At 36.6% G+C, this 15,897-nt stretch overlaps 2 protein-coding genes across 13 annotated transcripts in view; one reads left to right on the plus strand and one right to left on the minus strand.

Annotated features, from left to right (window-relative positions):
- FUBP1 (far upstream element binding protein 1) overlaps window positions 1–10,602 on the plus strand; it is a 34,507-nt gene extending 23,905 nt beyond the window's left edge. For 2 of the 7 annotated variants that reach the window (XM_063137092.1, XM_063137115.1), the window contains 5 exons: window positions 747–872; window positions 2,163–2,237; window positions 5,548–5,607; window positions 5,693–5,838; window positions 6,231–10,602. In XM_063137092.1, coding sequence (XP_062993162.1) covers window positions 747–872; window positions 2,163–2,237; window positions 5,548–5,607; window positions 5,693–5,838; window positions 6,231–6,239 — 416 coding nt within the window. In that variant the 3' untranslated portion in view covers window positions 6,240–10,602. The remainder of the gene's footprint in view (window positions 1–746; window positions 873–2,162; window positions 2,238–5,547; window positions 5,608–5,692; window positions 5,839–6,230) is intronic. The other 5 variants (XM_063137109.1, XM_063137124.1, XR_010025957.1 and 2 more) reach the window with 4 other exon arrangements.
- The window catches only part of NEXN (nexilin F-actin binding protein), a 41,785-nt gene continuing 35,788 nt past the window's right edge, over window positions 9,901–15,897 (minus strand). For 4 of the 6 annotated variants that reach the window (XM_063137150.1, XM_063137158.1, XM_063137147.1 and 1 more), the window contains 3 exons: window positions 13,584–13,769; window positions 12,042–12,402; window positions 9,901–11,949 (listed from right to left, as the gene is read on the minus strand). In XM_063137150.1, coding sequence (XP_062993220.1) covers window positions 11,936–11,949; window positions 12,042–12,402; window positions 13,584–13,769 — 561 coding nt within the window. In that variant the 3' untranslated portion in view covers window positions 9,901–11,935. Of the gene's footprint in view, window positions 11,950–12,030; window positions 12,403–13,583; window positions 13,770–15,897 lie in introns of those variants that run through there. The other 2 variants (XM_063137165.1, XM_063137143.1) reach the window with 1 other exon arrangement.

Genomic DNA, 15,897 nt, shown 5'->3' on the forward strand with positions numbered 1-15,897 from the left:
TTGTTTGAAGGCTAGCATACTAAGGCTGCGATCCTGTACAATTACCTGTCAATGTCCCATTGAAAACAATGGGATTTGTTTCTGTGTAGACATGTATAGGGTTGTACGGTAAGTCTGTTCTTTTATCTAATAGCCTGCTTTTTTAAGTAACACTCCATAGATTACTTAGCTGCCAATTAATGTCATATAGAAGAACCAGTTCTTTGGTAAATATACCTCAGCTGATAAACAAATCTTGGGTACAGGTACTGTGAAAAATCTGATGGCTGGTGTTAGTGTGTGTTTATTAATTGTGCTTTCAGATGGCATATGCCCATATTAAACATTTATGCGTAAAGCTGTAGAAATAATTAGAAACAACGTTTTAGATGGGGGGAAATCTTTAGGAATTATATGAGGCACCTCATTGTTGTGACCTATGTGAGATAGGACACTATGTATATTGATAGTGGTAACTTGCTAGTGTATAAAAAGAACAAGAATTAACTTCAGTTATCCTAATTCACTTGATGCTTTTAGGTGAATTTACAGCAACTAAGCACACAGCAAAAATTGTCTTAGCAGTTGTCATATATGAGCTACATACGTGTGATTGGCATGGTCTGTCCTATGTTGAATCACTTTTATCTGTAGAAAATCCATCATTGTAGCATCCCACAGGAGAATTAATATGCTGAAACATGTAGTTATATTGAAGAGAGCTTACCAAACAAATGCTGAACTGAAAGTAATTTTCAATTCCCTAGGTAAGCCAACAGATCCTAATTCAGCAGCATGGGCAGCCTATTATGCTCACTACTATCAGCAGCAAGCACAGCCACCACCTGCGGCTCCGCCTAGTGCACCACCAGCCACTCAGACCAATGGACAAGGTATCAAACCGATTTTTTAAATAGAAATTTGTTTCTTTTTAAGAGCTATAATAAACTGCCTAGGGTATCTTCTTAGCAACTATCAGCCATTCATAAGAATGTAACTTATACTATAATATAATATAGCTACATAGCAAAATCAATTTCACAGTACTGTACTTAGTGTTTTCCAAACATAGAAAGTGTAGTTATAGATTTTGACCAATTTAAATATTTGGAAACCTTTGGTAAATAGCATTATATACACATTGGCTTGGATCTTAAAATAATTTAACTTTAAGTTCACAGAAGGACATTTTCCTGTTGCCTGCCTGCGGGTGTCACACACACAAAAAGCTTCTCTGAAAAGCCAGTGGGCCCTCCTGGGAAGTTGTTATGGGATGCAGGGGGCTGCTAGAAATGGGGGGAATTGCCCAAAGGCAGGCTGAAGTCTACCAAGTCTTGGGCAAGTCCCTGCTCCCTCTGCAATCCCTATCCCACATTGTTCAGGAGGGTGCCCTGATTCTCTAGAGAGAGAGGGAAAAGGTGATGGAAATCTTTCCTTCTGTTAAGTCCTTTAATATTCAAGCCATTCTGTTGAGCAAATCTAATCATTGTGTGATAGCTGCAGATTCCATAAGTAGAACAAAATATTAACCTTTTAACAGGTAGCATCATTCCTGCCATAGTATTCTGTTTCATACTGTGTGTGTTCTCTGCATCCTGAGAAAAGTCACAGCGCAGACACATATGTGCAAGAACTTGTAGCCACCGCAAAGATTCTTGGTGCAGTCACCTAGGCAAACTTGGGACTAGATTGAAAGCAGTAATCTAGCAGGAACAAAAGCACCATGGTGGGAACCCTTGCCCAGTTTTATATAAATCAATGGTAGGGAATTTTTATGTTTTGTATGGAAAAGGGGTGGATAGTCATTGGATGTGGTCACTCATGCATGTTCTGTGCCTGAACCTATGGCTGATGATAAAGACCAGCTAAAGAACTATAGCTGTAAATCCCTTGAACAATAGATGTGCTGGGTTTGACATCAGCTATAGATGTGTAAAGTTGCATATTTATGCATTTTTATTTTGGCATTTCAATGAACAAAAGCTTTCCTCACCAAAGTTTCTAGATATGTGATTAAAATAGTCCACATTGTTTCCCCATTTTATTTTTCTTACTGTTTTGTGAAAAGTTTTGTAGTTGACTTTGTGGATTCGTGGATTTTAGCTTATTGCATAATGTATGTATATATATATATGTACACACACAAAACCATTTTGTTTTCTTTTGACTTGCTGTTCAATTAGGAGATCAACCAAATCCAGCACCAGCAGGGCAGGTAGATTATACCAAGGCATGGGAAGAGTACTATAAAAAAATGGGTATGTTTTACATTTTTTCTTAATCTAAAAAAGGTGTTTATGTTTTACTCCTAAAAAGATTTAAAAAAAAAAAAATCACTCAATAGGTATTCCTAAGGTTGTAAGCACCATTTTTACTCTATTGCCAGTGAAAATTAACTATTAGACAAGCATTTCATGAATACTCTATTTAGTTGGGAAATCTGCATTCCACGGCCTTATGTTTGCACTCAGCATCTTGTAACAGGAAAGTTGGTACTCTAGGAGTTGGCTTGCAAGCATAGCTACTTTATACAGAGAGCAGAATAGACTGTGTGGTAATCTGCACTGTTACACCTTGGAGAGAAGCCCTGCTTAATCCTACGTTGTGGAAACTTCAGTGCTTGGTAGCAACAAGCCATTACACTATTTCCGTCCATCATTTCCAATCCAAGTGCATTCCCAGCAATCATATCCCTCCAAGTAATGGCAGTAAAGAATAATTCAGAAATCTACATTCAACCCCATGTATTTCAAACATAAGGCTAACCTAGGTATTCCCAGTAACATCCAAAATAATCAAAGCAGACCAGACCTGATGGTATTTGTGTGCTTGGTTCATGAATGACAATTACACATAAAATGTTAGTCCTAAAATCATTCCATTGTATGTCAGATTGGGGGAAATAGGGATAGCATTCACAGACTTTAATCAGCTTCACATATATGAATGAAATTCAAGTGCACCAGTTCCATTTGTTCTTACTGTTGAGGAAATATCCACTAATACCCAGTATTGCCTTCTAAATATTTGCATCCCTTTACAAAAGTTAGATGAATATATACCGTAGGTCTAATTTGCAGTTGGCCATAATAATATCCTTATATGCTAATTTTCTACTACTCATGCTGCCATGATATTTAACCCTGTTAGAGACAAACCACATGATTTTGATCCAAAGATCCTGCTGAGTGAGTGGGAAGTACTTAGCTTGGGGAAAGTATTTAGTGGGAAGCAGCCAGCTCATTCATATAATCTAGCTCCAGGGTTGGGGGTGGACGGGGACAACTGCAGAGTGGCTTTTGACAGAAGTAGGTGGGGAAATCAGCAACACGTGACACCTATGGACAAGCAGACGTTCCTCCCACTGATGCGTTAGTATCTTTGGTTCCATGTTATAATAGTAGTAGTCATGTGGATTTGCAATTTTTTAAAAAACTATGCAAGATGTTTCAAGTAAAAAAATACTTCAGTAGCACCATTTTATGAAATGTATATTCTGCAAATGTATACTCTGCACTCCTGATTTTGGCAACTCATGCCTCAATAGATGAGAGCCCCTAATTCCTTACATTTTCCATAGCTTCAGATACCAGGAAGATTGCATGCAGTTGCCACTTTGTTTCCAGTTGTATGTCCTCTTAATTGCCCACAGTGGCGTATTTAAAACTTCTATATTTAGGTACAATAAAAGCATGCAGCTGTAGTAGGAAGTGAGAAGTTAAATCAGCCTTCCCCAATCTGGTGCCATCAGGATAATTTGGACTTCAACTCACATCAACCCCAGCCAGCATAAGATGAATGTTTGAGAATGCAGGGAGTTGTAGTTCAGAACATCTGGAGGACACCACCTTGGGGAAAACTGAGCTTATTGGTACTGATAAATATCACTTCAATATTTGTATCCTGCCTTTTTCCCAAAGAGCTCAGTATTTGGTAAAAAAAATTCCCAAACACTCTCTTATCTGAGCCCCTTAATACGGCCCTGTATTTAACAGCGTGCCTGATAGCCATAGGCAAGAAGAAATTCCATGTAAGGAAGTGAACATGCTGGTACAGAAGAAAGAGCTTCTCATGGGCAGCAGGAAAACATGCAACTAGCCTCTTAGCAGGCTAGTAAAAAAAAATGCAGGCTAGCAACTTTTGCGGTCTTATTTACATTGCTGACTTAATAGTTTCGGAGATGGAGATTGCAACAGCCTATTTGAGGCCACTTTCTGGTCAGATGTTAAAGAGCTCTAGAAAAGAACTGATGTAATAGCAGGATAGTTACTTGTCCTCTGCTATTTTTATAATTAAGCTGTCCTCGTAATTAGAATTGTCTAATTGCAAAGTAAGAACTCTACTTGTATGTACCAAGTAAAAGACCTCTGTTCAAAGTGAATATGGGGGTGGGTGGGACCGAATAGTCTTACTGTGTGACCTTCTGATGTTAAATCTGTTGCCTGCCATTCCATTCTTTATGAGCTCATATGCCAATTTATGCATAGCACAAAGAGCCAGTATGGTGGGGTAGATAGAGCTTAGGCCGTGGATTGGCAATGCTGGATTCAAACCAAGGCTTGTACGTGAAGCTCTGGGTACTATCTCACAGCCTAACCTGCTTTACAGGATTTGTTGTTAGCATAAAAGAATAATTCCATGCATCTCACGCTCCTTGGAGGAAGGGCAGGAAATAAATGTTGTATTTCAACATTCCATTTGCCACCATTTACATACAAAATCTGCCAGTGATGAGAACTGAGCTTTTATACCATACTAAGTTACAAGGGCTGTGGAAAATCAAGGACAGCTTTTCAGGGCATACATGATCATTTCTTTTAGATTTATTGTGACAATTTATTGTCTTAAGTATTTTCTGGGTTGTTTACCAATTACTGCCCTGTGTGTACCTTGTGATTTAAATGATACTGCTTTCTCCTTTTAACAATATGTAAGATCGTTACAATGATATTGCTTCATGTCAATGTACATATAAGTTAGTTTTTAAATATTTAGTTTAAAACATCGAAAACTAACCAGTAGTGAGTTAATTTAAAGGGGCCCATGTAATCACTATGAACTGACAGTATTTGACTCCCCTTCCTCTCTGCCCTCATTATATGCATCAGTCATTGAAAAAGAAAAATAGTTTTAAATATTTAACAGGAAAAGTGTGTTTATTTTTTGAAGTTGTGTTGCGGGAGGTGTTCCTGCAAAAGATTCCTCAATATTGCAAACTTTCAGGACTGGTTCCTCCATCATATAGTGAGAAAATAGTCCTGAATCTGCACACTGTGTAATCAGGTGTAACTACATATTATAGAGGATTTCAGGCGAGAGATTTGTTCCCACACTTTTCCGCAGACTTAAAACTTGAGGAGTGGGACTGAGGGAGCCTACAAATTCAGACATATGATGCCAAGCAGTGAATCTTGGTTTTATTTTAGACTTGAGGTATAATGTAGTCTTTATTTTTTTTATTTGCACTAAACTTCAAATGAAACAGCAAAGAACTCTTCCACTGTATTCTTGTCTGTAATTTTGGTGTATCTGGGAGTTGTTTACATTAAAATGTGGGGGGTTTTTCAGGTCAACAAGGGCAGCCACAAGATTATTCAAAGGCTTGGGAGGAATATTACAAGAAGCAAGGTAATGTTTGTTAGAAATGAGATTATTTTGAGCTTCTTTTGTCCCTTTTATGGCACCAGAGTTGTGTAATCTATATTTGTTCTAGGTCAGGCAGTTCCAGCTCCTGCCGGAGCCCCACCAGCAGGTCAGCCAGATTATAGTGCAGCGTGGGCCGAGTACTATAGACAGCAGGCAGCCTATTATGCCCAGACAAGTCCACAAGGAATGCCACAACACCCTCCAGCACCACAGGTATAACAATCTTGAATTATTTAGGTAGTATTTCAAATTTCTTTCTTCCTTTGCGGGGGTGGGTGGGCTGTTTTTGTTTTGGTTTTGCTTTTGTTTTTTGCATGTCTCCCACTTTGATACCTTTCTGGAGTATGCATTATTTTTCCTGGCAAAGGGTAATTAGTAAATGAATTCATGCTCTGTTAACTGGAGTTCTGTGTCTTTCTTTGCATACATTCAGTGTTTTTGATCTAAAAATTTCTCCTCCCAGGGTTTTTGAAAGCCATGCAGGAAGCCACCCACCATTACATTAACCAATTTTTCTTTCTTAAAGGCTTCACTCCTGAGTTAGCACAATTTAAAAAATATTTTCTTTAACTTTTTGTGTATCTCTTATGTATTTCTTCGCACAGGGCCAATAATAAGAAGTGGACAATACAGTATTTGCTTCATTATGTGGGGGAAAAAACCTTTGTTAAATGTATGGATGCAGACGCCTTGATGAAGATCATAATTTTGTTTGGTTTAAAAATAGTGTTTTTGAAAATGTACAAAATATCTATCACTACTGATAGGAGGTAATATTTCTGTGTAGAAATGGAAATTGGTTTGTTTTTAGTACATTAGTGTAGATGTACACATTCCAGCAAATGTATTTGCAACTATTATGTGGTCAATGCTTTGTGATATAAATGTACTTTTTCAATGTATACTTGATCACTTTTAAATGCCTGTTTTGTGCTTTACAATAAATAATATGAAACCTCCTGTGTCGGTAAGTTGGATATGTGGATACTTGGAAAATTCAAGGATTTGTTAGTAATACTATACATGAACACAAGTAAGGTGTTTTTTTCCCCCTTGGAAGTTTGGGCTTGACATTGGTATTCTCCCCTTGCAGAATAGTTATAGAAAAATCTCTTTCATGCTTGTATTTTTACTGTTTAGCATCTTGGTATCTTCCTCTTTCTACTTAATTAAAAATTGCATGTATGTGAAGGTGTTTCTTGACATACTTCTACTGCATTAACAGTTGAAATTTCTTTTTTTATTATTATTCATGACCACTGTCTCAGACCCATATAGCTGTATAGTTAACATTTGTGTTTATACATGATTTAATTCTTCAGTATTTTTTCAGGCATGTTATTATAATCAGTTACTCAAGAAGGCAAAATGTGCAAGCAATCAGTTTGCAGCACTTTGCTTCAGAATTCAGTGTAGTAAGGATGCTATGTTTTTTAGTTACCAAAACTGCATTTGTCTTAGAAACATGCTTTTGGAGTTTGAGCATGCCTAACAGAAAAACATCTCGCAGATGAGGTCTGTTTTTAAAATGCTGAAGCCTAGTCATTAAGTTATATTTTGAAAAATCTCCGTAAAACATTTTACTTCTAATAATTAATACTGAAAACTGATATTCTGATAAAATCCACTGTTTGCTTTCTTGCATATCTTAGATTACATGCAATCAGTCTGTCTTGCCATTGTCTGTTGAAGTGCAGGTTTGATCCAGCCAGTATAGAACTAGCTCTGTAGGGGTGAGGAGGACTGTGCTGTGTATCATCCTTGATTGTTCCTTCAAGGAGCATTGCACTGTAAGTACATCAGAATGACAAAATGATGAACTGCAACAGTATCTTTTTGTCACTGTTCCACATAATGCAAATGCCATACCTCTGTGAATATTATGTTGGAATAAAATACAGTGCTAATATTTTAGAAAATCATAATTGCTTCTTAATTCAGAAACCTAGGTATGCATAAATATGTCTGTATGAGCTTTATGGGTAAGTATTCTTGAGACATTCAGCTTTAGCTAAAGAAATTGTCATTTACCCGAGTAACATTGTTCATTAGGGGTTCAGAAATGAGATCTATTCAGATATAAACTTGTGCATTGTTAACGTTCAAAATGCTTGTTAGGAGGAAGTTGTTTTGTCTTCAGTTGTCTGAATATATTTGGTGATATAGGTATATGTTAATTTTATAAACGTTTATTAGCCTTATCTTTGGAAAACCATTTTGTTGTTTTGGAGTATTCACTTAGGGTGGCTGCAAGAGAAGAACAAAATGAGGTCTAAATGAAGTAGTTTTACTGCACAGATAATTAGAAATGCATTTTGTTGTACTGTAGAATCAGGGAATTATTTTTATCCCAATTTAGGTTAGGATTTAAATTTTGAAAAGACTACTAGGAAGTTATTAAATATATGTAGAGTAGGCTATGAAGTCTCTAGATCAAATATTTTGCATGATTAGTCTGTAGTTTATTGGGGAATGGTGTAGTTACTAACTAAACAGAACAAAAATTCACCAGACTCTTTATCATTCACCAAATGGAGGCTGTTGATTTTGATTCATTTAAAGTATAAAATCTTTATTAATTGCAAACAGTGCAATTATTTATACTTCACAGTGCCTTCCCAGACCTTCCACCTTAGGTTCTGCTGCAAAAAGCACAGGTAAGCACAACCTAAGGAAGTGTATAAATACATATTTCAGTATATTAATGTTGTCCCTGTGAGATTTTTTTTGTGCTTGTGTATTCAAAAGCAATCTGCCAATATCTTTCCCCAAATGTATTCTTGCTATTCATGGTTTCATTCCAATGGAAAGTCTGAAACAATTACTTACATTTCTGGGTAAATGTGTTTCTTTATTTTTAAAAGATAAGTGGATTGCTGCAATATTTTTTGAGTAAGTCACTTTTACTATTTTTCCCTCAATAACTGAGTTGTTACAAATGAATATAAAATATTTTTTTCAAGATACAGGAAATATTGGTCAGAACTTCAACAGCCTTCACAAATGCTTTTATAATGTTAAAGGATGTTATACCCAATACTACTTATTCAAGCATACTGTGTGTTTCTCTCAATCCCAAAATAAGTTGGAATTATACACCATGAGACAAAAATTAACCTAGCTTGCTTATTTCATACAGAAGGAAGTTTTAAACTTGAATTTTACAGAATAGTTTTAGAAAGCATGTGTGCCAGTGAAATGTTAACAGTTTAGTAAATCTTTCTTTTTTATAGCAATGTCCTTCCTACCTTGCTATTTCAGCTGAATTGCTGTATATTTTTGCCAGTTTAAATGTTTTGTATATGGCTTCTCTAGATAGCTTAACTGATAAAATTTTTCAGTTTAAATAGACAATACTAAGGCAGTACCATCAGTTTTTTGTTTGTCACTTAATATAATGTTTTGATTTTATCAAAAAGCCTGCTTTTCTCTGCATCAAAGAAAAATATTCAAAAACCCTGCCTTGATTTTCACACACAGTGCTGAAGATGCTGCAAGCACCAAATCATAGCTCATAAAATCAGGTCCTGAGATAGTTACTTCCAATAAAGAGGATTCCTTTGAGTGTATGGCCATGGTGAGCCGATGAGCATGGACCATAGAAGGGCTCCATGTAGAAGGTAAAATTGGCAAAACAAATACCGATTTTAAATGTATCCCATACTTAATGGTGTAGGGTATAATTTGCCTGTTTTAATCGCTTCTCATTCTTTAAAATGCTATTTGCTTGACCATAAATGTTCCATAATTTGTTATGTGGTAATAATACAAACCATCTATCAATTTACACTTTGCTAAATAGTCAAGCATAGATATGTTTTGCATTTCACAACTAAATTAATAGTTGTACTTGAATTCCCTCAAGCCACTTCATTTTTTTGTTATAATTCAACATGTCAGATTTCATTTTTATATGAGAACTAGATGTGTGCTGAGGAGCTTCATCTTGGTTGGATTTTGTTACACCATTTTAAAATAAAGCTTATTTTTCTATTCCGATTTTAGTCAAGGTAGCTTAAATTGAAATTAACTTCAAGGACAAGAGATGTAATTGAAAAAAATAAATTGGTGTAGGACATGATAGATGACCTGCTTTAATAATCTTTATATTTCATTTTAATTTTGCTGGTGGACCTATAGGCATCTTCTTGCACTAAGTGTAGTTTTTATGTTCAGTTTGTGTGATTTCTTTCAAAAATATTGGGTTGGATTGAAAGAATCCGTTCCACTCGTTGAGCAGAACCTTTGGATCCAGTCCATAGACGGTTAGTTTACGAGCAGTTCATGTGCTATAGTAGAAAGAATAATGGTAAAATTTTCAGAGAATCCTAGGCAGAAGTGAGAGTAATTAATACTTTAAAAGAAAAGAACATCTTAATTTCAAGTGATCGTAATGTTTACAAATCATCCTTCAGCATGTGTTCAATGTAGGATATGCTTTAGTAGTTCAAAAAAGCCATCTTTATCTAGATTTGTTGTGTAAATTACTCTTCAGTGATCGTAATAGCTAGGTAGGCTGTATCATTCACTAATCCTTTTTCTTGAAAATGTCAGCTGCTGGGAAACCTTTCTTTTCATAAGTTAGAGCATAGAGCATTTAGGTTTTCTTTGTGTGCTAATGGTTCATAGAGCCAAATAATTGGGCTCTGCAGAGTGCATAGATCCACATTTCATACTGGTTGTTATAAAACCCTTCTGTTTATGCAACCTTTATCTGATATGCATGCAAGATGCATTTTCGTCCTGAGATAGTGTTCTCTACAGAAACTACCCGTGTAAAAAAAAGAAGACTGTCTTTTAAAGGCTACTGTGATGGGAAGTATCTTAGGGAGATGCAGCTTGGACGTGAGGTAAATCAAATGCTTTACAGTATGTTGTGTTGAGCTTGCAATATTGACATTGTATGTACTCATGAATACACATTAATTGTAATGTTTTTGTATGAGTTCTCAATAAATGTAAACTAATGGGTAATAATTTGTCTTCTGTATTGATTTCCCCCCAATATTTCCTGTTTCAAATATATAAAATGCAAATGTCTATGAAGTGCCTTTGTGAAATGAAGAAAAGTATTCCACTTTAAGAACTGAACATATTTATTAACCTTCCAATTCAGAATACAGAATAGGAATTTGATACACGGTTATGTTAAAGAAAGCCAGTTATCTCCTGCATATAATGTAAATTTGAATTGTTCTGACCAATAAAAGTAGTGTAAGCCAAAATCAGCTGGAAGATTCTGTAGATGTATTCCATATCTATTCATTTTGAGTTTCCAGTGCACATTTAAGCATCTATTGGAGTTTAGCTGGTTGCTTCTCATGTAGCAAAAAGCATAGCTGTAATAACTATTTGTTCTAGGTGTGTGTATGAATCATATATATATAAATTTGTTTGTAAATACTGTAGTGAGATGATTCAGTAGATAAGTTATACAAGACGAGATGTAAGTTGAAAATCCATCCACTCTCATGCTATCACTTTCAACCTGAATGATACAAATTTGGTTCAGCATTCCAAGCAAGATGCAGGACAGTGTCTACCAGCTAATATAAAATAAGTGTAAATGTTTGATTTCAAAGAACTTTGACTTACAATTGTGTGTACACTTGGTAATTACATAAATCTGCTTTCAAGCTATTATAAACTTGATTTAATTTTATTAATGCAGATTAAAAGGAAAACGTTGCATTAAACAAAGCATAACTTAAATAAACTACATTACCTTATGGCTACTTAATAGTTTAACCAAGACCATACTTTTTCCTCATAAAGTTGCCAAGACCAAAGAAATGGGCATTGGCTTTCATAAAGAATAAATTACTGGTTCTTTGGCTGTTAGAACTCAATTTAATTTTTCCTTTTCCAAATGATTTTAGCATACTTTCATATCTAAAAACAGTGAAATTACGGTTGCACTCAATAGCAAACTACTTAAAGTAGCCTATCATACACTTCCGTTAATTTTCACCACACCGATGCATACTTTGTTGACGTGGTGAAGAACTGCTGGAACCATATAGCAATCTGCTTCACACGAACAGTTTCATTTGCCTGATAGAATATCATCACGTGGAGCAATACAGAGGCATAAATGAGCAGTTACCATTGTACTGCTTACATGTGTAGATTGAACTCGCGTACATTAAATGAACCAAACTTCTGTTGCCAAATTTCAGTCAAATCGAAAAAATCAGGCAATTCGGTATCTTATTTGAGGAATGATAGACAACTTGTTGTTGGCCCCACCACAGGAAAGAGATGGATGCAGTAAATTTAGAGAAGGAAGGTTCCAGAAAAGGTAGGATATTTAATAGTCATCAGCTAGAGAAGAGAAGAGAAAAGAGTTAAGAAAAGATCAACAGACTTGAACAAGAACTGAAGAGCGAAGAACTTGTTAAAATGTTAACTCTTACTTTCAATAGTGAGAATACAGGTGCTAGCTGATGTTCCTCTACAGTTTACTGCTTTACACATATATTCTCCTTCATCTTCTGGGAAAGTTTCTGGTAAGTAAAGGCAGTATGTTTCTCCTCTCTCAATATACTGATAGTCCTCACAGTCCTGCAACATTTCCCCTTCAAACCACCATGTAACTTCTGGTTTGGGTTCTCCAGTTATTTTAACAGTAAACCTTACTGGTTCACTATCCACAACAGACACATTCTTAAGAGGCTTCTTGAACCATGGTGCACCAGACCGTGCTTGCTGTTCTTCGTCTTCATAAACAGAGCCATTAACAATGCTCCCAACCTCCTCTTCCTCCTCCTCTTTTTTCTGCATTTAAAATAGAAATTATGAGAACATGTTTTGTACATCAGAGTGACTTCATATTTGCAAAGTCAGTTCTCAACATATTTTACCCCTTGCTATTTTATCACACTACTGTGATGAAGAAACAATCTAGGATGTTCTACAGAGGAGCAAGCTTGGTTCTCAAAGACCTAGGCCGCTAGAATCACCTATTCCTATTGTTAGGATAGCTCATGTTCTTTATTTGTAATTCCTAAAGCTTTCTACATTTATAAAAGATGAGAAACCATCCCTACTCGCAGACTTAAAATCTAAGCATTAGTCTGTACACCCCTCCTTCCCCCGGAAGTGCCTCAGGGCTGTTGCTAGAAAGCACTGATTTCTTCCTCTAATTAGCAAGCACTTCAATGTGGAAGACCAGACTGTCCCCATAGAACCATGCAGCTGTTCACATGAGTCTATATATTGTCTGCCTTCTAAAGTGCTCATAGACTGTTGGCTACTATGAATTAGCCAACTGGGAAATGATTTAAAATTGAATAGGCTATTTTGATTTTAAAATTTCTGAATAAAATTCAGGTTGAGCAGATAATGACTAGCTCAGATCTCAGTGGCATACACAGGCTGTGAACTGCCAATAGCCTCTGTGGAGTAATTCTCTGCTGTCAGACTAGAAGTGAAGAATCCAGATTTCAAACTCCAATCAATTGTGAAGCTCGCTGTGAGACTGTGGGCCAATCATGATCTCTCACCTTGAACAACCTTGCAGGGTTCTGAGGATAAATAGGGATAGGTAAGCCTTGTATGCTTCCCTGAGCTCCTTGGAAGGAAGAATGTTAAAAGGTAACAAAACTATCTGGGGTACAACTGAGAAGCAACATTTGCCCCTTACACCTTAGCAAGATAACTGTATCCCAGTGGTGTCCTCAATAGTGCTTTTCCTCCATAAGTGAATGCCATGTTGGGCATCCTGGGCAGAACCTGTCAAAGAGTCCTAGTTTGGCCACCACCAAAAAGGACCACGGTGAGGGTATATATGCAACACTTTCATTTCCAGGGCTGTTCTTTGACTTCAATACTATTGATTTAAACCACTAGCTGTCAAGTCTTCAAAAGAGTTCTACATCCAGCTATGACGTGATAACCTGTTTTTATGCACATACAAACTCCATGCTGTTAGGGAGAGGCTGTTAGATCTCTGATACCTTTTGCAATGCTGCATCAATTTCCTTTTGTTCAAATTGCATGCGTAGCAATTTTTGCTCTTCAATTCTCCTCTGTTCCTCCTCTTCCCTTGCCTTTGCCATTTGTTCAAATCGAGCCTTCATGTTGACCTTGTGTGTAAATGGGGCTTCAGATTTTGTGGCTGGTTTCACATCCACTTCATCTTCCTGAAAAAGTTGTAATTAAGCATACAAGCTAAATTAAGAGTTAAATCTGGACTGTAGAATTAGTGAGAAAAATACTACAAGTAGTGGGGTTTACAGATAAGAATGTAGTTGTAGACCTAGTTCAAAAACAGCCAGAGGAGGTGAAAAGGTACTGTCTTAAGTTCAGTAGTTTAGAATATGAGTAAGTAAAAATACCCTCCAACACACGTGTCTCCATGTCTTCCTAAAGTTCATTCTATGTTTTAAATGTAATTTCTTAGCCACCATATAAAACAGGAAGAGACTTGTTGCTTTGCATTAATGAGAATACATAATAAACCTTGATGGTTGGGCTTGCTACAACATTTACTATGAAATAAAATATTTGTGTTAAATATATATATATGGATTATGAAAACTGAAAAGGTATATTTGTCATGTAGAACAGATAACTATCCCTATTTGCTCCAAATCTTGCAAATTCTCTTTTGTCCCAGTTTCATATCGTTCTGCTTCCAACAAATATCTATTTGGTCAAGACAACTGGGCAGTATTAGTTTAGAAAAGGAAAAGAGCCTCTTAAAAGCATACAACTTTCAAGAGAAAGACTGGATGTTCCTTAATAGCAGCCATTACCATTAGCCTGCTGCCAAAGCATCCATTGTGAACACCGTGCAGTGTGCACATCTGTCACTAGTGCAGAAACTACTTCTGTACAATATGTAAAAGCACTGAAGTAAAGAGTAGAGGAGAAAGAACCAGCATAGACTTTTCTAACCAATTCCACCTCATGCAGTATAGTGGGTAGGAAAGAATGGAGTGTAACTGAGAAAAGGCCACCTATCAGTTTTGGTGGTACAACGCAGAAGATGTTTGAAGCATAGAATGACCTGATTCACACGTCACAGTGGCTAATTGTGGGTTATTTAACTCACAATTTGCGGGGATGTATACGTTTTCCATAAACATCCTCTGATCAGCCGGATTGATTTTAAGCGTGATGTGCATACATGGATCAATGGGGTTGCTTAGGGGCTAAACTCAGTGATTAACCCATGTTTAGTGCCTAAACAACCCAGCAGTCCAGGTACACATCACTTTCATCATGTCCAGTACAGAAAAAGGAAGCAGTTCGCATCCCCACAAATTAATGAACCCATGATTTGCCACCAATAACCACACAAACCTAAAGCCTGGTTTATTTGGGGAGTGAGATGCTATGTTTTTGAAAGGAGAGCTAGTGCTGACATTGCTATGTAAAGGAAAAAGTGGGGAGTGGGCCTGATACTAGATAAAATTGAGTATATACAGGTTGTTACCTCAAGATGCAAGCACCTACCAAAGTAAAAGTGGAGTTCCTCCAATATATAAAATATGTATCCTGCACCAGCAGAATTTAAGGCTTTGAGGAAAAGAAAGATTAAAAAGTGACAGTTATCTGAACCGAGGCTTTGTTACCCTGAAAAGGTGGTGATTTGCAGATTTATGGACTGCATGGTGAACGCTACTGCCTTAATCTGACTTGATATTTCCATCGATAATATATCTGAAATCTGTAAAGACATTTTCATCAGCCTGCCTAAAAGTAAACAGCAGCAAAGTGCATCATGATCAAAACTTTACAAGGTGAGAGGCGGAAGTGTCAGAAGGATGTGATTGGAAATTTCTCCCATTATGTCCAGAAAACAATTTGTATGTACGAATAGGTCTGCATAACAAACTTTTCAACTGATACATCTTCCTATGCATTTGAAGTTGCCAGAATGACACCATCCAAAACCACAATGGACTGAATTCCTCCCTAGTTGAATCACAGAGACTGCATATTGGAACTACAAGGAGCTGAGATCATTTGATTATATTTCAGGCATAAACCATGCCTCTTAACAAGGTCCAGCCCTCCATCTACAATCCAATTTCTTCCAGATGACAACATGAAGACATAGACACAGAGCAGGTGTTCATTTTAAATGCTATTCACTCTCTCCTAGCCTCTAGTTGAAAGTCCACAAATAAGTTATAGGATATCTGGCACGGTGTAGGACTCATGATAAGAATTGGATAAAGGGACACTTGTGAGTGCCTGGATTTCTTTCACAAAATAAGAGAAAGGTGGAAGCTTCAGGTAGTAGCCTTACATAAGTATTCC

This window comes from Elgaria multicarinata, chromosome 1 (assembly GCF_023053635.1).
Source record: "Elgaria multicarinata webbii isolate HBS135686 ecotype San Diego chromosome 1, rElgMul1.1.pri, whole genome shotgun sequence".
NCBI lineage: Eukaryota > Metazoa > Chordata > Lepidosauria > Squamata > Anguidae > Elgaria > Elgaria multicarinata.